At 47.2% G+C, this 21747-nt stretch overlaps 3 protein-coding genes across 7 annotated transcripts in view; 1 reads left to right on the top strand and 2 right to left on the bottom strand.

The window, feature by feature from the left end:
- SMC1A (structural maintenance of chromosomes 1A) overlaps positions 1-18250 on the bottom strand; it is a 60589-nt gene extending 42339 nt beyond the window's left edge. For 3 of the 5 annotated variants that reach the window (XM_057717526.1, XM_057717529.1, XM_057717525.1), the window contains exon 1: positions 4700-4859. In XM_057717526.1, coding sequence (XP_057573509.1) covers positions 4700-4808 — 109 coding nt within the window. In that variant the 5' untranslated portion in view covers positions 4809-4859. Of the gene's footprint in view, positions 1-4277; positions 4368-4699; positions 4860-18222 lie in introns of those variants that run through there. The other 2 variants (XM_057717528.1, XM_057717527.1) reach the window with 2 other exon arrangements.
- Positions 5137-18164, top strand: RIBC1 (RIB43A domain with coiled-coils 1). Its single transcript, XM_057717530.1, has 8 exons — positions 5137-5232; positions 5557-5629; positions 10931-11047; positions 12149-12230; positions 12438-12782; positions 16861-16983; positions 17424-17814; positions 17930-18164. Exons 3-8 carry the CDS (start codon positions 10931-10933, stop codon positions 18009-18011), a joined length of 1140 nt encoding a protein of 379 aa, XP_057573513.1. The 5' UTR covers positions 5137-5232; positions 5557-5629; the 3' UTR covers positions 18012-18164.
- A 16-nt stretch (positions 18251-18266) lies between the features above and the next one.
- HSD17B10 (hydroxysteroid 17-beta dehydrogenase 10) lies at positions 18267-20670 on the bottom strand. Its single transcript, XM_057717531.1, has 6 exons — positions 20584-20670; positions 20060-20224; positions 19245-19409; positions 18988-19116; positions 18801-18909; positions 18267-18600 (listed from the first exon to the last, which is right to left on the bottom strand). Exons 1-6 carry the CDS (start codon positions 20608-20610, stop codon positions 18410-18412), a joined length of 786 nt encoding a protein of 261 aa, XP_057573514.1. The 5' UTR covers positions 20611-20670; the 3' UTR covers positions 18267-18409.
- Between the last annotated feature and the right edge of the window lie 1077 nt (positions 20671-21747).

Genomic DNA, 21747 nt, shown 5'->3' with positions numbered 1-21747 from the left:
AGAGAAAAAGGAATAAAGGAGACATTGAGAAGAACAGGGACTTCCCTAGTGGTCCAGTGGTTAAGAATTTGCCTTCCAATGCATGGGACGTGGGTTTGATCCCTGGTCAGGAAACTAAGATCCCACATACCACAGGGCAACTAAGCCCACACAATGCAACTACTGAGCCCATGCGCCACAACTAAAGAACCCGTGTGCCACAACTAGAGAGAAGCTCATGCACCACAACAAAGATCCCACACAGTGCAACTAAGACCTGATGCAGCCAAATTAAAAAAAAAAGAGAGAGAGAGAGAGAGACAAGAACAGAAATGTTCCTTAATCACTCAGTACTCAGACTAATAGGAAGAGAAAATACTGCTTTGCCCCCGTAAAGACTGAGCCTGATCAAAGCCCTGGATCAAAGGCTTAAAAAACAACTCCTTTGCAGTTACCACTTAGAGCAGCCAAAAACTAGAACCCCATCTAAGGAAATGGTATACTCACAGGCTAGATCGTTCTACAACCTTTTTTTTTTTTTTTTGGCCGTGCTGTAAGGTATGTGGGATCTTAGCTCCCCAACCAGGGATTGAACCCAAGACCCCTGCACTGGAAGTGTGGAGTCTTAACCACTGGACCGCAAGGGAAGTCCCTCTACAACCTTTGATGACATGGGAAAATGCCCACAACAGGAGAAACAAGCCTGTTACAAAATTTGACATAGTTTGATCTCAACCAAGTTAAAAAACAAAACAAACAAACAAAAAAACCCAACCTCCCCTCCCCCCCCCCCCACAGGCTGAGGGAAGGGGGAAAGTACAGAGTTGTTGTTTGATGAGTATAGTCTCAGTTTTGCAAGATGAAAAGTTCAGAAAATTGGTTGCACAAAAATGTGAATATATTTAATACTACTGAACTGTACACTCAAAAATGGTTAAGATGGTAGTAAATTCTACATTATGTGTATTTTAACATAATTTTTCTTAAAAAGGCATATTCCTATAGTGATACCACATGAAGCGCACAGCATCACCTATGAAGTATCTTGCCAAAAATATTTAACCTGAATCTAAACAAACCTTTAGACCTACCTTCCAGTTTATAAAACAAAGCAGTTAGAGAAACATGGTAAACGACACGATGACGAAACCTTAAGACAAACACCCTGTGTGGGATGTTCTACAAGACAACTAGTCCAGTCTTTTCAAAAAGTCAATGTCTTTTGGGGAGAACCATTCCAGAGTACAAGAGATTACCAAGACATAAACATAAGCAAAGGCTGCACACAAACTTTTATTGGATCCCCAAAATACATTCTGGGGAATAATTTGGGAAGCTTGAATATAAACTGGATAACGGATGACATGAGGAAATTAATTCTCTTAGGTGTGATAATGGTATACTGGTAAACAGGAGAATGGTAATTTTAGTAGATGAATGCTGACTCCTTTAGGGGTGAAATGTCATTATGTCTTCAACTACTTTCAAATGATTAAGTAAAACACAGATGTAGGTTTGAAAAGTTTCATAATCAAAACTTGAGGAGAAGGAAAGGCAGAGATAAAACACAAAAAAATGTAAACAGTATAATAGTGGTCATTTCTGGGAAGGAAAATAGTTAACAAGTCAGGGAAGGGAGAGAATCTTTTTTACTGTATATCCTTTGGGATTTTTTGAATTTTATACCATGTGCATATATTCGCTATTCAAATAAATAAATTTTTTTAACATTAAGAGTGATTATCTTTTCAGTAGTGGAGTCACAGTTTTTACTTTCTCCATTTTAGATTCAGAAAAAAAATATTAAAAAAATTTAGACTGGGGTTGGGGGTGGGGAATAGCTTAATCTCTATAAATTCTATCTCAAGATTCCCCCCAAACATGCTATCTGACCTTGAAGTGAGGACCTGATTTCTAAAACCTTTCTACCCAGCTATAGAAATGGCAGCCCACGTCCTTCCACAGAGGCTGTACAAGACAGTGATTAAGAGCTTGGGTTCTAGTCCAACAGAGCAGATTCTAATCTTAGTTTCACCACTTCTTAGCTGACTTTCCTCTCCCTCACCTGGAAAATCTGAAAAACCATGGTTCATGGGTAAAGCATCTAAAACGGTTTTTGGCACATTGTTCTCTGTGGGAATGGCAGGAGCACAGGTATGACAGGCACAGGTTCTGATCCTGGCTCTGAGAATCAAGTGTGTAAGTGATCACAACTTTTTGTGCCTCAGTCTCCTCATCTATGAAACAAAGATAATGGTATCTCCCTCCTAGGGGCATTGTGAGAATTTAAATGTAAAATGTCCCAATAAATACAGTACTTGACACACAGTGGATGCTGAATAAAGGGCAATCCTATCCTAACCAGGTCTGGACTCTTAACTTGACCTCCCTCATCACAGCAGGACTAGCCACATCATGCAGACCAGGAGCCAGCCTTTTAGGCACCCATTTTCAACCTCTCGGATTCTCCCACGTTCTCCAAGGATGGCAAGAACATCTCACAACCAAAGGCCTCCCTACTGGAATCATTCAATATTGTAAACATTTTTTATAACATGCTTTATGACCTGAACAATGTTACAATGTTTCAAGGAATGTCTTCTTTGGGGCACTGGATAGACCAGTGATGAAGATACATATACCATGAATACAAGACAGAATAAACGTTAATGTGTACCAAGTGTCTACCGTGTGGCAGAGAGGAATTCACTGAGGGGCATCATGGAATGCCTTGGGGAGTTGGGCACTGAAGAATGGTGTTGGATGTAAAGCCTGCCTTCTACTTGAATAACCAGGAAGAAGGCGGTCTCTTCCCCTCCCCCACTTTCCTTTGATTATAAAAATGTAGCCCACTTAATCCTTGGGGCAGAGCCCCACCCCCCCACCCCGCTTGTATCCTTCACAAGCATTATATTAATAAACCTACTTCTTGCCTATACAAAAAAAAAAAAAAAAGGCATGGGGTAAGGGAGGGCCAGTCAGACCAAAAGCCTTTTTGCAATACCTGGGTATACAAATTTACCCATGCTGAGGGGACTGAATGCCAAGAGGTGCATCCCAGCTCTTTCTACAGGGGCCACCATACCTAAATCCTAAGAAACTGCAGTGGAACCCCAAGTATGAACTATCTACGCCAGTGCTTCTCAAATGAGGTGGGGGAGGGTGGAGTGATTTTGCCGCTCCCCTCAGAGGACACTGGTAATGTCTGGAGACATTTTTGATTATCACACCTAAGGGTTGGGGGGTGCTATTGTCACCTAGTGGGTAAAAGCCAAGGATGCCACTAAACATCCTACAATGCACAGGATGGATCCCACAGCAAAGAATTATCTCACTGGAAATGTCAACAGTGCTGCTGTTGAGAAACCCTCCTTAATAGCCAAATCTAGGCAAGATCCCAGGGAAGGTCATCAGTTAAAGCTACTTCAGCAAGGGTAGCCCCTCAGGCTAGGAAGTGATTTAGCTCGAACACCTCTGAGGTGAAGGAACCCAGCAAGATTCCAACCAGACCTCTAATGCTAGTAGATGAGAGGAATCCATGGTGTATAATTTAGAGATGGGGAATTTAGATACGAAATAGAGGCCTTATCTTTCTTTCTTCCTTTCCTTCCTTTTTCCTCCCAGTTTTAACAAGATACAACTGACATACAGCACTGTATTAGTTTCAGGTGTACAACATGATTCCATATTTGTATATATTGCAATGGTTGCCATAATAAGTTAACATCCATCACCTCAATTATTTTATTGTGACTTTTTAAAGATCTACTCTTAGCAACTTTTAAATACACAACACAGTATTGTTAACTAATGACCACTCTTCCTAAAGAGCCATCCAAGTCACTCTACCACATCAACCTAATTTCCTGCACAACACTTATCACAACCGAAAAATAACTTATTTTCTCCTTAATTGTCGTCTTTCCCTCTGGAATGTAAATTCTCTGACAGCATGGCTTATTCTATTCTCCGCTGTTTCCACAGCACCGCGATTGAATAACTCCTTGTAAAGCAGTAAGCATTCAATAAATTTGACGAGCAAATGAGTTCTTATTTTTGACGGTTTCAGTGGTAGGAAAGGGGCGAATTCGAGGCATCCCCACCTCTCAGTTGGGGGCGGGGGGGGGGGGGTCGAGACCCCAAGCACTGCGGAGACGCGAGCACGGAGTGAGAAATTCAAAAGTGCCGCCTCCGGAGAAGAGTTTTTAAAAGAAGGAAAAAAAGGAAGGAAAAAAAAAAGGGACTGCAGTGTACCAACGCGAGGCGGGAGGGGGCGCCGGGATGAAGCATAAGTATACCGTTTGGCCCGAGGCCACGGGAGGGCCAAGAGCGGTCCCACATCTTCCGGAGGGTTCAAACAATGCGTGGAGGCCGGATGCAGCTGCTCCGGCGAGGAACTGCGTGGCCAACGACTGGCAGCCAGCTCGGGACGCGCCACTTTTGGCGGCAGGGGGCAGTGGGCGGGGTAACGTACAGTTCGGCCCGTACCACTCGAGCCGGGACGGGGGTCGCGCAAAGAGCGGGCAACTGACACCAGGGAAGGGTTCGAGTCAGAGCACCCGAGCGGGAAAAGCGGGTCCGGGTCGAACCCCTCAGGAGGGCAAAGAACCTGTTAGGGTTCGCGACATTTCAGGTTGCACAGGCTGGGTTGTACTACTGTGCTGCAGGATAGGGGGTCCAGGCTGGGACGTGAGTAGGGCCGCAGCCGGGCTTATCTCACCAGAGCCATTGGGTCCAATGATGGCGGTGAACCTCTGAAATGGTCCGATAATCTGCCGACCCTTGTACGACTTAAAGTTCTCGATCTCAATCAGCTTCAGGAACCCCATGACCGTGGCGGCGCCGGCGGCGCTAGGAAAGGCCGCAACGTACGCCCGCGAACTGGGATAACCCGCGCGGGAAACACCGCAGTGCAGGCCGGGCGGGCGGCAAACCTCGCGAGAATAAGTCCAAGCCTAACGGGATTTTCGGCTTCCGGTGCGGGCGGGAACCAGGGGCGGGGCCCTCGGGCTGACGTGGGGGTTTGTTGATCCGTTGCCAGGGCGCGAGGTTAGGACAGGAGTTTGGGCCCCTCCCCCGCTGTTGCATGGCAACGCAAACCGCCTCTACAGCTGACCTTGTCGTAGAGCTGGCAGGCGGTGCCGGGAGGAGTCTGTAGCTTTTGGAATACGGGGAAGCTGGCTGACGGAGCCGACCCTTGCTGACACAAGTCAGAAGTCACAGCAGGGTTATGCCCTTTAGGGCAAGAGGAAGGTGGGAGCTCGGCTGCGGCTTTTGCCTGGCCGGCGGGAAGGCTCAGACAAGAACGGAGTCGGGAATTGGAAGGACCCCAGGGAGCGGAGGGCTGTACAGGAAGGAGGGGGCAGCGGGAGGATTCCGGGTTAGAGGAGTTCAAATCTTGCCGAGGGTGGAGTCGGGTTGGAAGTGGAATGGGGTGGGGCTATAGGTGGGATAGGGTGTGAAGGGGGATGGGGTGTGAATGGAGATGAGGGTACTCTAGGAGCGACTGGGATATGGGAAAACTATAGCCAGAGGTACTGTCCCTATCCCCCGCCTCCCTCCTGTTTCTCCAAGCAGAGTTCAGAGACTGCCGCTATAGTCTTGGACCTGATCCTGGGAGCTTCAAAATTGAGACTCCTTGCTGAGAAAGGTATTTTGTGTGAACACCTGGGAGTCAGGGTCCCTAAGCCAGTGCTCTCCACCTCTATCCTTATTGCCTTCTCCCTGCTTCATCTCTCTCTCTTCATGCCTCACTCCCATCCCACTCCCTCCTCTCCATCCCCCTCTGCCCTGTCCCTTGCTTCCTCCCTTCATCTTCTCTCTGCTCTCTGTCCTCCACGCTTTTCAACTGCCCTGTTGCCCTCCTTCATCTTTTCCCCCTCTGTCCCCTGACTCTGCCCTTTCTGTCCCCTTCCCCTGTTTCCTATCTCCTCCATCCCCTCATCCCCCATCACCTTATACCTGCTCATTACTAAGCCATGGCCTTAGCAGTCCGAGAAGCTGTCTGTGGAATCTTCCCCTTCAGTGTGACCTTATATTGTGGTGACAGGTGGAATGAGTAGCCTAGCGTTGGTGCTTAGACTTAGACATGAAAAGGGTCTGGTGGCTGCCACAGCCATTCCTGTAACTATTTTTCAAATGATGTCCTGGAGGCTGGGAAGTGTCTTAAAGTCTTAGGACAAGTCCAGGAAAGTGAGAAAGCTTGGTTGATGGAATCTAGAAAATGAAGTTCAGTTGGGAGAAACTGTCATGATTAGGCTGAGGGGATAAAATTACCAAAGGACAGCAATCTCATATAATTGACAGGAACTACTGTTCCATTTAAGAAGATGAAATGGAGCTTGGTGGGAAAAAATCAGATTGGATCCCTACTTCTCACACCATATACAAAATGCAATTCCTAAATAGATTAAAAACTTAAATGAGGAAGGCAAAACTTTAGAAATTTTAGAATATATAGGAGAATATCTTTATGCTCTCAGGGAATTTCTTAAATAATAAAAACTTCTGAGTTTAAAGGAAAAGACTGGTAAATTTGACTACATTCAAATTCCTCCAAATTACAACATAAAATGAAAAGATGGCAAGTGCACACAGAAAGCTTCTAAAGTATCGATACTGTTCTATTTTCTGGGTTCTACGGAGTGTTCACAGGTGTTCATTTTGTTGTTGTACTTAACTTACATGTGTTTAACCATATTCCTTTGTATGTATCAACTTGTTACCATAAAATTACTATAAAATAATAATAAAGTGAAAACACAGGCCACAAATTGAAGATGTTTGCCACAGGTAAACTAAGAAATGATTAGTGTGTATAATACATATGGAACTCTTCTTTTTTTTTTTTTTTCTTTTTTTTTTTTTTTTTGGCACACGGGCTTAGTTGCTCCGCGGCATGTGGGATCTTCCTGGAGCTGGGATCGAACCCGTGACCTCTGCATTGGCAGGCAGATTCTTAACCACTGTGCCACCTAGGAAGCCCTGGAACTCTTAATAGGAAGGACAAACTGATTTTTTTAATGAACAAAAGATATGAATGGGCACTTCACAGAAGAGAAAGAAAAATGGCCAAAACACACATGAAAAGATGTTGCAACCTCATTAGCAGTAAGGAAAATTCCAATTAAAACTGATACTTATAATTTTATACCCACAAGTTGGCAAAAATTTAAGTCTGTAATACCAAGTGTTGCTGAGGATGTGGAGTGGCTAGAATTTTTATACACTATGGTGAAAGTATAAATTGGTACAATCGCCTTAGAAAACAACATTATCTTATAAAGTTTAACTAGGCTTATGCCCTATGATCCAGCACTTCCACTCCTAGGTATATGCTATGAAAACTTTAAAAGAGACTATATAAGCTATTTTAATCTACAAGTCCCTCCTCTTTTTCTCTTGCAATTAAAAAATAAACTGGGTTGTTTATGCTGCTGGGTTGTTTGACTAGAGTCCTAGTCTCTCTTGAACACACTTTAGTCAGGCCCCACCAAAAACGTTCTCATCAACGTCTCAGCAACCCTCCCCTTCAAATCAGTCCTCATTTTAACCCATCATCAGTTGCTCACTCTCTCCTCCCGAAAGCACTTTCTTCATTTAGCTTCTTAGGCACTCCAGTTTTTTCTCCCATCTCAACTTAGCCTCCAGTGCTGGCTCCTCCTCTCCCTGTCTCCCCTGAGGCATTCTTATCTACAGTCCCTTAGAGATCTCTTACTGCCTCATAGCTTTAAATTCCTTATATCAGTAAAGATGGGCTAAATTATGCTGAGGCTACAAACTTCAAAATCTCAGCAGCTATATGTGAAAGCTAATGAATACAACAAATCAGTGAATATAACATAAAAGAAGCAGACTTACAGATATAGAGAACAAACTAGTGGTTACCAGTGAGGGGGGAGGGGCAATATAGGGGTGAGAGAGTGGGAGGTACAAACTACTGGGTATAAGACAGGCTCAAGGATGCATTGTACAACACAGGGAATATAGCCAATATTTTGTAATAACTGTAAATGGAAAGTAACTTTTAAAAACTATTTTAAAAAAACCCAAAAACCTAAGGACAACCAATCAGCCAACTAGGCTTTCTCAAATAAAGCAAGCACTTCAGCTATAGCCAATCAAATAATTTCCTTGCTTTCCATCTCTTCTCTTTAAACATCTTTCCCTGAGCTCTTAACCACTTCTGGTTTGGCACTCTCCAATTTGTTTTTTGCTCAAAGAAACTCTTAAAGAAAAAAAATGTTTGTCTCAGCAGCTCATAAAAACAAAGATTTCTCACTCCTGCTTCTTGTCCATTGTTGGTTGGCTACATCTCTGCTCTATCATCACTCCAGGACTGAGGCTGAAGGGGCAGCCCTCACCTGGGACATTGCCGATCCCACAGCAGAGAGTGAAGAAAGTGACTATCCCAGGTGAGGGCTTTCTCACATTGCAGAGGGCAAAGCAGATCATGTGGCTAACCTTGAGGGCAACAAGATAAGGATACAGAATCCTTCTGTAAGGAGGAACAGCAATTTTTTTTGAGGGGGGGGGCATGCAGGGCTTATGGGATCTTAGTTCCCCAACAAGGGATCGAAACTGTGCTCCATGCAGTGGAAAGCGCAGAGGTCTAACCACTGGACCTCCAGGGAATTCCCAACAGCAAATCTTTTTGAACAATAACAAAATTTACCATATTATCTGTATGCTATCAATGGGTATCTAATCAACCTCTCAAACTCAACACTTCAAAATTGATCTCCAGATCCCCATCCCATTCTGTTCTCCCACACAGACTATTCAGTTGATAGCAACTCCTCTGACTGCCCAGCCCAAGTCCTTGAAGTCATTCTTAACACTGCTCTCTCATAGCACATCCAATCCATCAGGAAGTCCTGTTGGCCCTGCCTTCAAAATATATCCAGAATCTGACCACTTCTCACTACATCCGCTGCTACTAACCTGGTGAGTCATCATCATCTCTTGCCTGGACGACTGCAACAGCCTCCTGTCTGGTCTCCCTGCCTCTAGCCTTGCCTCCCCTCCCCTCCAGTCTAGTCTTAACAGCAGCCAGAGCGATCCTTTAAAAATCAAAGACAGGACACATCACTCCCACTGCTCAAAATCCTCCAGTGGCTGTCCATTTCTCTCAGAGTAGAAGCCGCAGCCTTTACAATGATCTGTAAAGTCCTACATACTCTGCACACCCCCACCCCATCTCTCTAATGTCACTTCCCACTCCACTCACACTTGCCTGCCTGCTGTCCCCTTGAACGTATGCCTCTTGTGTCCACCTTAAGGCCTTTGCACTTGTTCCCTCCACCTGTAGTGCTCTTCTCCTAGTTATCTGCACAGGAGACTCCCTCACCTTCTTCAAGTATTTGCTCAAATATTACCTTCTCAGTTATGCCTCCCCTGACTTCCATTATTTAAAATTGCAACACTCCCTCCATTTCCTTGGCACTTCCAATTCCTCTTATCCTGCTCTATATTTTTTCCCAAAGCACTTATCATCTCCTTACAAACTATTTAATGTACTCTCTATGGTCTCTGTCCCCACTAGAAAGTAACTTTCACAAGGACTCAGATTTTTGTCACTTTTTGCTCCTTGATGTCTCCCAAATGCTTAAAGGATCATCTGATAGTAGGCACTCCACAAATATTTGTTAAATGATAGAATGAACATGGCTGAAAAAAAGGCAAGATGCAGAAGAATGTATACTGTGTGATATTCCATAAAGTTCCGAGACAAGAAAATGTTTTAAAATATTGTTCAGGGAATCATACACACAAACACTATATTAATGCATATTAGTAAGGGAATGGTAGTATTTTGGATAGTGGTTATCTCTTAGGGTAAGGATGAGAAAGAAGAGAGACAAGACACTTCATTAGTTAGTACTGATCATGTTCTATTTCTTAAGTTGGGGAGTTGGTTCATGGGTCTCTTTTTTCATGCTTACTAACTTACATATGGCTTATATATATTCTCCCGTATGCATCAAATATTTTAGTTACAAAATGATTAAAAAAGAGAGAGACCAGAACTGGCTATAGGAGGAGTTGAGGAATGGTGTTCCAAACAAGGGAACACAGCGTACAAAGGCCCTGAGGTGGGAACAGTTGTAGTGTTGGAGGACTTGATAGGAAGCCAGTGTGCCTGGAGTACCGTCAACAAGGGAGAGGGAAGCATGAGATGAATTGGAGAGGTATGCAGGAACCCGATCTTGAAAGCCCACAGTAAGGAGTTTGGATCTGATTCTAAGTGCAGTAGGAAGCCAGTGGAGGATTTTAAGCAGGTGCAAGACATGATCAGATTTATATTAACAAAAGTGTTTTTGGCTGTGGCTTTGGCTGGCTCACATGCCAAAAGTGGGCTTCCCAACATATGAAGGAACACAGGCAAATTTAAGCCCTCTATCCTTTCATGTGACTGGAAAATAAGTAATAAAAATAAAGGTGAAGTGGTGGTGGCATTTACTGAAACGGGGAACACTAAATAGAACATAATGCAAAAGGGATGTCGTAAATGAGTTTAAGACTTGGAAAGGTGAGCAGGGGTCAGATCACGAAGACTCATAAATCTGGCAAAGGGGGTTGGACTTGATCTTGTAAACACTGGGGAACCATTTCCTTTAAAGCTGCTTTTAAAGGTTTTAAAAGCCATGGTCAGAGTTGCTTTCAGAAAAATCACTTTGGTAGCCAAGGTGGAGAAAGAGGTAGAGAGTGTAACACTGGAGCAAGGGAGGCCAGTGAGGCTCCTGGCAATATTGTCTGGCACCAGCTTGTGAGGCCTGAATTAGGGTGGCGACAGAAGAGATGGAGAACACAGGTACGAAATATGTCAGGAACTAAAATCAGTAGGAATCAATAACTGGTGAGATGCTGTGGGGAGAAAGGAATAGGGATGGGGGTGTAGTCAAGGATGATGGTTAGCACTGATTGGCCATTCACCTCATTCTTGCTCCAGATGTATAAGGTAGACCTGCCACCAGATCCCAAGGAGATGGCAGCCATCGAGGCTAGAAGAAATCGAGAAAAGGAGCGACAGAGCCGATTCTTCAATGTGCGGACCAGAGTCATGGGGGTGAGTGGGCAGCGGGGACTTTCTCTGGACCAGGGGCTACCTCACTCTTGCACCTGGAGAGGAACATAGCAGTGCCCATCACAGCCCCTCCCTGATTCAAGCAGACCATAGGGCTGGAAAGGAAGGAGGAGGGGAAAAAGGCACCCACCCCCAGGTGTGGGAAGGGCCTGGGAAAGGGGACTGGGGGTGCAAGGGAAGAGACTGGGGAAGAGGAACCAGTGACGGCTGACTCTTCTCTAGTCAGCTCTGGGCCAAGCGGCCTGGTTCTCAAGAGACAAGCAAATGGAGCCAAAAGAAGTCTATAAAGAATATTTGGTATTGCATGCATGTGCGTAAACTCTCTGGAAGGCTACATTAAGAAACTGTCGGCCTGAGGGACAGAGATGGGACACTTACTCTTCACTAAACTGTATTCCCTTTTGCACTATTTTGAAATGTTTTAAATGAATTATAATCAAAATAAAGATAAAATATTGATAGTTTAAGAAAAAATAGATTGCTGGGTGGGTGGATGAGTGGTGTGACTAGTTGGCATGCATTTCCTCAGGGCCGGCTCTGTGCCAAGCACTGGGTTGGGCAGTAGGGATACAAAGCTGACTAAGGCCCAGTCTCTGTCCTTAGCAGGCTCACAGTCTGGTGTAGTAGATAATCAAGAGACAAACTTCAATATAATGTGGACAGTGGGTCCTAGATTCTGTGGGAGTAGCACCTGCTGGAGAGGTCAGTAAAGTGAAGTCTGAGCTGGTCTTAAGGGATGAATAGGAGTTTGGGTAAAGAGGGGAGGAAAAGAGTGTTCCAAATGGAGGGAGCTGCTGGTGCAAAGGCCATCAGTATGAAACAGCCTAAGATGTGCAGGGAACTGTAAGCAGAGCCCCTGAGGGTGTGAGAGGGGAAGAGGGGAAGATGAGGCTGGAGACAGAGGCAGAGGCTAGACCACTGAGGGACTTACAAACCATGCAGAGATGGTGGAACATTATCCAGTAGGTATTGGGGTTCCTATTGGAGGATCTGAAGCAGGTGAATTCTGAGCAGTCTATGTTAGAGCATTCAAGGCCCACTGCTGGGCCCCTACCTTGATTTAGCTCATTTCTTTGGGATCAGGTGGATGTTGAAGCCCTGAACAGCCAGGTGGAAGAGCGAAAGCTTCAGGAGGCAACAGAGCGGAGCAAGGAGGCAGCTTATTGTAAAAGCCCAAGGCCAGGGGCCAGCCAAGGGGAAAAAGCAAGGGCCTAAGTGGGCTAAGGCAGGGCAGTTCTGCTTCGGAGTGGGGCCTGAGGCCTGAGGGGGTGTGGTAAGACAAACTAGATGGGCCTTTGGAAGCAGTGGCTGTGCTGAGTGGGCTCTGTCCCTCCCATGGGGCCTTCTCCATGCCCCTGCCCACAACCCTCAGGTACCAACCAGGTGCAGTATGATCTGGTGGCTCAGATGCTAGAGAAGGAAGAGGCAGAACAGACACGTCGGCTGGCCAAGAAAATCCAAGAGTTTCGGGAGCAGAAGCAGCAGCTGAAGAATAGGCGTGAATTTGACCTTTGGGATTCAGACCAAATCTGGAAGGAGTTTCCAGCTCGTCTTGGTGACAGTGATTCCCACTGTGGCCCAGCCAGCCTGCAGTGCTTCTCTGGGGAAGATCTGGACAGGGCCACATGCCTGCGAATGCAGCAGGAGCAGTTCAGGTACAGCCTGGAGAGGCAGCTGCAAGAGCAACAGCAAGCCAGAGTTGATGAGAACTATGCAGGTAAGCAGCAGGGCCCTTCCAGGCTGCGACCTGAAGCCTAGTGGGGAGTCATCCTGAGCTGGGTATAGCACCCAGAAGACCAGAACTGTGTGGGGAGGTCCATTTACCCATATGGGCTGATGCTGAAAGGTTAGACTGAGCAGGCCCCAACCTCCCTGACTTCCTTCATCAACTGACAGTGTAGCCATGGATCCCCGATCAGCCTGGCACTCCGTTACCTGGAAGCAGCAGAGTGAAGACAAACCTAATGGCTCTGCCACTTACTAGCTAGTTTGGGCAAATGAATTTTCCTCTCTGTGCTTCAGTTTCCTTATCTTTAAAATGAGGAGATTAATCCATACCACAGAGCTCGTATGAGAATGAAATGATATACTGTAAGTAAAGCACAAGTGTCAGTGCTCAATAACCAGTAGCTACTATCAATATTACTATGACATCTGTGTCCATGTCCCCCTCTTCCATTAGAGTAAGCCCTTCAAGGGCAAGGAACATCTCTTATATACTCACACTAATCACCTTTAAAACCACCCCTGTTATAGCACCCTGTTCTGTTATACCACTTATCATAGAGGTGACTAAGCATCTGAAAGTATTTGTGGGATGTCTGTCTTCTCCCCAAAACGTCAGCTCACCAAAGATGAATCACATCTCTCATTTCCACCCTTATATCCCAGTTGCCTAGTACATTGTCTGCCACAGTGTCAGGAGCTCAATAAATCATTGTTGAATGAACAATTGAAGACCAAAGTAAACAAGACAGGCACCCTACTCTCCAGGAACCCACAGAACCATGCCTTCCAGAAAATCAGTTTAGAGTAAGAGGAAAAGATACATGCATAAGTCATTTACCAGCATATATCTATGCTTTAACACTTTGTTAGGTACTATGACAGGTACTGTGATAGAAGTATATATAAGGACACAGAGGGAACATCAATATGAGAGTGGTCAATTCTCACAAGGGAAGGGAGGCAGGATAAGGGGTTGGCACAGGCCAGCTGTCAGGAACCAATCTTGGAAAGTTGGGTACAATTCTGGCAAGGCAGAGAGTAGGAATGAGAAAAGGCCATTCTAGGCAGAGTGGGTAGCAAGAAGAGCTAACCTTCGCTGAGCACTTACGGTGTACCAGACACTGTGACAAGCTTTCTAGCATGTATTAACTCATTTCATCCTCACAACAACCCTATGAGGCAAGTACTAGTAGTATCCCTATTTTCCATGGAGGAAACTGAAGAACAGAGTTAAATAACTTGCCCCAAATCATACAGCTAATGGCTGACAGAGGCGGGAAGTGAACTCAGGCAGGCTGGCTCCAGAGGCCACATTCTTGACCACTAAGCCATACTTGCTCTCTCTTAGTCACTATGAGAAACTGGGGACTCAGAAGCCAAGGGAGAAGTTTCAGAGAGGGAGTCATCAATAATGTCAAATGCCCCAGAGAAGTTCAGATAGGAAAAGAAGCCTATTAGATTTGGAAATTAGGAGTATTTGGTGATTTTTGTCACAGCAGCTGCAGTGGCACCAGGGGCCAGCTGCCCAATGGCAGCAGGCAGGTGTATGAGATGTAGAGCGAGGCAACAAGGACAGCAGAATGCTGGGGGAGAGTCTGTGTAGCGTCATGGAAGGAGCATGGGCTGATTCCTCTAGAGACCTGGATTCAAAACCCAACTTACTACTTGCTGGCTGTGTAACCTTGGGCATTTTACTTCACCTCTGGACCTCATCTGAAAAATGGGGCTGATATTTCCTCTCTGGGTTGCTATGAAAAATGAAGTGAAACAAGGCACCCCTATCCCCCCTTCCCCCACCCTGCAGTCTCTGAAGTCTGTGTTCCTGTGCCTCTCCAGAACCAAGTCTTCAGCCTATGCTCTGGACCCCATTCCCCCTGCCTCCCACACAGGCTGTGCTCCCTCAGGTACTAACCCCTGGGTTCTCAACACTTTCCCTTCCACTGGCCCCTTCTGTGAAGGCTGTAAACATGCTTATGTCTAATCCTTCTTAAGAAAAAAACAAAAGCCTCCCTCTACTCTGTGATTCCTCTAGGTGCTGTGAGCTAGCTGTTTTCCTTTACAGCCATACTTTCTGAAAAGTCTGCTTCCACTTGCTGTCTTCCCTTCCTAACTTTCCAGTCACACCTCAACCCCTGAAATCTCATTTCTCCCCACACAACTTCACTGACACTACTCTTATTAAAATCATCAATACCCTTTCTATTATCAGGTACAAGAGGCTCTGTTCAAGTATTTTCTCCTTGACTGGACTTTCTTGCTACACTTGACTCTGATCACATCTTCGTTCTGGAACCTCTCTCTTCCTGGGCTTCTGTGACAGCACATTCTGCTTGCGCCTCTCCGATCACTCCTCCTCAGTCTGCCCTTTGTGGATTTCTCTTCCTTCTATTTCTTCCTTCTTGAGACTCTGTCCCTGGCACACTGCTCTCCTTACCCTGCATACTTGCCTTAGGCGCCCTCGGCCCTCATTCTGGGTTCAGCTAAAACGTCACCCACCACCTCTGTGCTGAGGACTTTCTACCTGCAGAATCAGATATCCAGGTGCCTGCTGACCACCTCAAACTCAGCTTCCTAAACAGAATTCATCAGTGCTCCCTAACCTGCTCTGCATTTTGTATCTTCTAGTTCCAGTGGTAGCCATACCATGCAAGGAGTCATCCCAGCCAGGACCCTGGGAAACATCCAAGTCTTTCCTCTTCCTTACTCCCTCATCCAGTCCATCAAGTACTGCTAATGTAACCTCCATATATTTCCCCTCCATCCTTTCCACCACTGGCCTGGCTTAAGCCCTCCCAACTGGCCTACTGCCATAGCCTCTAAGATGGCTTCCCTACCTCCACTGTCTTCCACCAGCCTGACTGTCCTCTATACTGGCCACCAAAAAGAGCTTTCTAAAATGCAAATCTAACTGTGTCACCCCCTTACTTAAAATCCTTCCATGTTCCCCACCACCTTCAGAATCAAGTTTCTAGTCCTTAGTCTGGCCCCTGTAGAGCTCCCTAGTCACTTGCATTTTATGTTGTAGCAAGAACAGACTATTTGTAATTTAAAATACAGCCATGCTGTTTCTTGACTTCCTTCATTCATTTGATAAATATTTACTAAGCACCCACTATGTGCCAGGCTCTGATGTAGGTGCTAGGACATGGTAGTGGATAAAACAGACAAAAATCTCTGCTTTTACAACGGTTACCTTCTAGTGAGGAGAGAGACAGGCAATAGACAAAAATAAAGTAAAATGTAGGGTATATTGGATGGTGACAAATGCTAGGGAAAAAAATAAATCAGAGAAGGAGGACAAATGTTGGCGCCAGGCAGGTGGCAATTTTAGGTAGGAGAGACAAAGGCCTCACTGAGGCAGTAACATTTGAGCAAAGACCTGAGGGAAGCAAAAAAGCATGAGATGAGTAACGTTTATTGCAAATCCCTGAAGCAGGAATGTCTGGCATGTTCTAGAAACAGCAAGGAGACCGGTGTGGCTGGATTGAAGTAAAGTTTCAATACCTTTGCTCGTGCTGTGCCTATGGCCTAGAATGCCCTTTACTCATTTCTGACTATATGCAACACATGTGTCAAGGATCACCTCCTCCTGGAAGCCTTCCTCTCACCCAAAGCTCTCTTAATGCCCTACAGACATCTCTGTCATTGCCCTTACCACACTGTGGTATGATAATCTGTGTTTGATCTGTCTTCTCCACTAGACAGGGAACTCTCTGAGGACAGGATCTAACCTGTTGGTATCCTCAGGACCCAGCACACAGCCCTTAGACTGAGGCTCAGAGGTGAAATGATTTCCCCAAGGTCACACCGCTCAGAAGCAACAGAGAGACTCAGGTCCATTGCAGGCATCTTTCAGTGAAGCACCTGAAAAATCCTTATTGCTGTCACTTTGGTAATCCCTAGCCCCAAAGAGTAGCTCCTTCCACACATCCCTGCAATGAGGACATTACCCGCCTCCCAAACATACATACACATATATCCACGAAGCTTGCTGAACAAACAGCTGAATGAGTGAAGCAGGAATGGAGCAAGCCAGTACAATGCCCTGACCATATTTCTCTGTGTAGATATGCTCAGTGACCAGCTGCGCCTAGCCATGGACATGCGGGCCACCCAACTGGCCAAGCTAGAGGAGTCCTGCCTCATGGCCATGATGTCTGCCATGGCTAACGCCAACAAAGCCCAGGTACGTATGGCCAGAGCCATCCAGCGCTCTGAGCTCTCCCCAATCCCCTGAACAAAGTCCTGGGGAACCTTAGCCACATCTTTCCCCTCACAGCCTTTCCCGAATCAACAACAGCCCTCTCATCTACCTGAGAACTTCCCCCTTCACCCAAGGGCCCTCTTTGGACAGAAGGTCCCCTTCCCCACTCCAGACTCAGGATGATCTGAGAACAGAACACTGCCCTCCCTTCCCCAGCCTCTCAGTCTAAGGGCTTCCAGAGGGCAGGGGAGTTCCCTACCCATCCTACCCCTTCCCCCACCTTAAGTCACTCATAGGCCACGCAGTATCTGTTCCTTCTCTCCCTGAAATGGAGGAGAGCAGGGCCCTGTTGCCCCCTCCCCTGTGACTGAGAGTTCCCTGATGTTGGGCATCCAAATGCTCACATTCAGGGGCCCCACCCAGTAGCTGAGCTGGCTGAGTGGCAGCGCCATAAGCATCAGCGCCAACAGGAGGCCAACCTCACGGAGATCCAGAACCAGATCACAAGTGACCTACTGACTGAGAACCCCCAGGCTGCCCACAACCCTGTGACTCCCCCCAGGGTCCTGCCCTATTGCTGGAAGGGCATGACTCCAGAGCAGAGAGCTGCAATTAGGAAAGTACAGGAGGCGCAACGCCATGAAAAGGAGGCACAGCGCCAGGCCGAACAAGCACTGGATGCCGAATGGGAAAGCCAGGCCATGCACTTGGCCCAGGCAGCAATGGAGCTAGAAGAGCAAGAGAGGGAGCTGTGTGCTGAATTTCGGAGGGGGCTAGGCTCCTTCAACCAGCAGCTGGCTAAGGAGCAAAAAGCCCAGTGAGTTCTAGGGGATGGCAGCAGGGGTGAATGCCAAGGAAGGGTGGGGAGGGATGGCAAGGGCCAGGGAGAGAGGGAAAGTCCATCAGCTGAGGCCTCTGGATTTCCTTCACAGGCAGAATTATCTGAATTCAATAATCTACACCAATCAACCTACAGCCCAATATCACCTACAATTCAACACCAACAGCCGCTGAGCTCAGGATGGTCCTCTCTCCCTCCTCCCCCATCAAGCTCACAGAGGCTAAGAGTCAGAGAGGAAAGTGCTGCAGACCTCCTCCACCAATCCACTTCCCAGTGGGAGAGAGCAGAGCCAGTACCCCCGCCTCTGACCCTAGGTAATACAGTTATTTCACCCCACCCTGGGTTCTGAGCATCCAACCCTGTCAAGAGTCTTCACCCATTCACCTTTCTTCCCCATGCCAGCTCCCCCAGCACACAGCGCTGCTCACTCCCCTGTGAGAAATAGAGACTTTTATTAGATAACTGGTGGGCAGAGGTTACAAAATGGCTACTGGGCTTCCTCCCAAGCTGGAGTAGAGTACTCCAGGAAGAGGAGGGACAGAGGAGCCTGTGTTTTCTCTGCCTTCGCCCTTCAAGGCTGCATGCGGATGGCCCCATCCAGCCGAATGACCTCTCCATTGAGGAATGGGTTCTCGATGATGGCCTGTACCAGATGAGCATACTCAGCAGGGTCACCCAGTCGGCTGGGGAAGGGCACCTGGCTGCCCAGGAAGTTGCGCACTTTATCTGGGAGGGTGGTCAACAGCGGGGTGCCAAATAGGCCTAGACAAGACAGCCAGAGTCAGAGACCCACCCTCGCTTTCATATTTACCTGGTCCCTCCTCACCTTAACCCTACTTGTGGTGCTTCCCTATGCCCAGAGATAGAAGGGCTGCTGCTGTTTAGATGGTAGATACCTTCCCCTCTCAACTGCCCACGGATCCCACCCAATCCCAGGTGTGGCAGGGAGGGGATATGTCTACCTGGAGCAATGGTTATCACCCGGATGCCCATGGGAGCCAGATCCCGAGCAATGGGCAGTGTCATGCCCACTATGCCACCCTTGGAAGCAGAGTATGCAGCTTGTCCAACCTGGAGAAGGAGTGGAAGTCATAGGGGGCAGGGCCCCAACAAGTCACCAAGGCACAAGCCTTGCCGATACTCACGCACCTGGCCCTCAAAGGCAGCTATGCTGGCTGTGTTGATGATGACCCCACGTTGGCCTCCCTTGTCTGGTTCATTCTGGGCCATCTCACCAGCCACCAGGCGGATCACATTGAAGGTGCCTATGAGATTCACCTGGAGGACCAGTAGAGACATGGTATAGGACCTGAAGCAGAGGCAGCCTTTTGTCCTCTAAAAGCTTTGGGGACACCCACAACCAGATACTTCTTACTACTACCCCTGGAGAACCTCTAAGGCCTTACATTGAGAACTCGCTGAAAGTCCTCCAAGGTATGGGCCTGGCTCTTCTTTAAGTTGTATGTCTTGCTGGCCACTGCAATGCCTGCACAGTTGACTGCCACATCCACACGGCCAAACTTTTCTTTTGCTAGAGTCAGGGATGCTTGCACGTCCTTCTCTGAGGTCACCTTCAAAGGGAGAAGTCGAGAAGGTATTCATCTCCCATCACACACATACCACTAAATCTCAGGGAGGGGAGGGCAGAGCAGGTCCAGTCTTTGAGTGACAACAGAATTGTGTAAACAAGGGAAGGGCAAAGAGAAAGAAAACTCAAGAGTGGGACAAAGGTGAAAATGTTTCATAATACAGAGCAGTGTTTCAAAACATTTTTGAAATCCATACCCTCTTTTGATAAATTCACATTCACATACCCCAGGAGATTCTCAACTGCTGTGGATCAGAGAAGTTTTGAGAATTATTGATATGAAGATAAACTAGCTTTTTTGTACCCCTACCTGCTAAGATGATTTTGTCAAGCTTTACTTTCTGTAGTTTGTTTCATGAAAAGTTTTTTGACTTTGTAAATATAAAATTACAGGGCACAATATGCATTTTCAAACTATACATATCTCCTTGAGGAGATTCTGATATGGCCAATCCCCAACACCCCCCCCCCTTACACCCACCCCCGTTGTGAATCCCAGCTTTAGAAATTCCTTATGGCAAGCGTTTGAAAATGGCTCAGGCCAAAAGGGAAAAGGAGATGGGTCCACTACCCACACAGACGGCACCCTTATGAAAAGGGATCCCATAGGAGAGGTGAGGTAATCCCACTTACGTCGGCTGGGACAAAGGCGCAGTTCTTCCCTAACTTCTTGGCCTGGCCCTCCCCATCCGAGCTGGGAAGGTCCAGAAGTACAGCAGTGGCCCCCTGCCCCACTAGTCGCTCCGCCGTGGCCAGGCCTAGGCCCGAGGCTCCACCGGTTATTACCGCGACCAGACCCTGTGAAGAGGGGCACAGTCAACAACTACACTGTATAGACCACCCCCACCCTTGCATCTGCCCATTCTCCAGGCTTCTGCGAGGGAGTCTCCCGGTCACCCCTGCGGTTTGACCCAAGTGTGCCTCCTCACTTTGACGATGGGACCTCTGGGTGTCTCATCCCCAGGGAGCCCATCCAGTCACCCCACATGCACGTGCCCGGGAGAGTTGACCTTCACCTCCCGAGCCCAACCGCCGAAATAGCATGCCTAGATAAGAGGGACCGTTACTCCCAGCACCGATCACTACCCCCTAGTTCTACGGCCGCGCCGTCCCAGCGGGTTCAGCAGGGCAAGCAGCAGGGAAGAAAACCCGCTTACCTTCACGCTCCGACACGCAGCAGCCATCTTGCTCTGGCCTCTCTACAAGCCGACTGCTGGGCGCTCGCTGATTGGCCGAGGCGCAGCCTCGGGGCGGGGCCGGCGAGGCAGGCGGTCGGCGCTCAGGACAACCGGAGTGTGCGGGCGGGTCACGTACCCAACTGAGAGGACTGAGAGGGCAAGGCAGGCCCGGGCAAGGTCCCGGCCGAGAGTTATTTCACCTGGGGGGAAAAACAACGAAGAGCAGCGTCGCAATACCACCACACCCTCCGGCCTTTGGGGAAGAGGCCAGCTCCGTTGGGGGATGGGGGACAGGAGATTGAGAGGGTGTTCCTTACTCCTCGGAAAAAGCCTCCATTCAGCATTCATATGTTTATATCTGAGAGACTTCTATATGCTAGGCTCTGTGCGGGGCACTGGGGATAACCAGGGAAATAATAAGAGGCTCATGCCTTAGGAGAGGGAGGTTGGAAAAAGTTCAATTGGAAAAAGATAATTACAGTAAAGACAGAGACGAAGGAAGGGACAAAGAACCAGATTCTAGAACCCCGACATGGATATCCAAAGATGGAGATTCTGAGAGCCGCATACAGAGAAATATGTTGAGGAAGAGATTGAGAGGAACAGAGATGGCCGACAGGTTCTCAGAGATATGGGTGTGGAGAGCCATTAAGAGAGAAGCTAGGAGACAACATTCTGAGACAGCTCCTGAGAAGCACAAACCCAAAGAGGCATAAACAGAGAAGCGAAAACATCTTTCATCAGTTCAGCCTTTGCTGCGGTCTTCTATGTCTAACCTATTTTAAACCCCAAAGCCCAGATTACACATTTCAGATTGGACCTCAATCAGGGACTGTCATTTAAGACCCAGAACATCCTAGAACATCTTTTAACCAGTATCCCAATTAGAATCCTTAGCCCACCTAATCTATCTAATCTTACTTCTTTCTATACTTTTCCCCAAACCAAGGTCTTCAGACCATAACTTCAGTCTACATTTTCAGCTTCATTCAGCTGTACATTTCCTCTATCTGAAGTATCTCCATATATGTTTTCTCACCCAGGAAGACTTCCCTCTGGGCCTCCTAAATGTAGACAACCACCAAACTCATGGTCACTACACCATATTCATCAAAGGATTTAGTACCAGATTTACAATCTTTC

Source organism: Hippopotamus amphibius, chromosome X (genome assembly GCF_030028045.1).
Source record: "Hippopotamus amphibius kiboko isolate mHipAmp2 chromosome X, mHipAmp2.hap2, whole genome shotgun sequence".
NCBI lineage: Eukaryota > Metazoa > Chordata > Mammalia > Artiodactyla > Hippopotamidae > Hippopotamus > Hippopotamus amphibius.
Note: the sequence above shows the minus strand (reverse complement) of the source record. Positions and strands in the feature narration are given on the sequence as shown.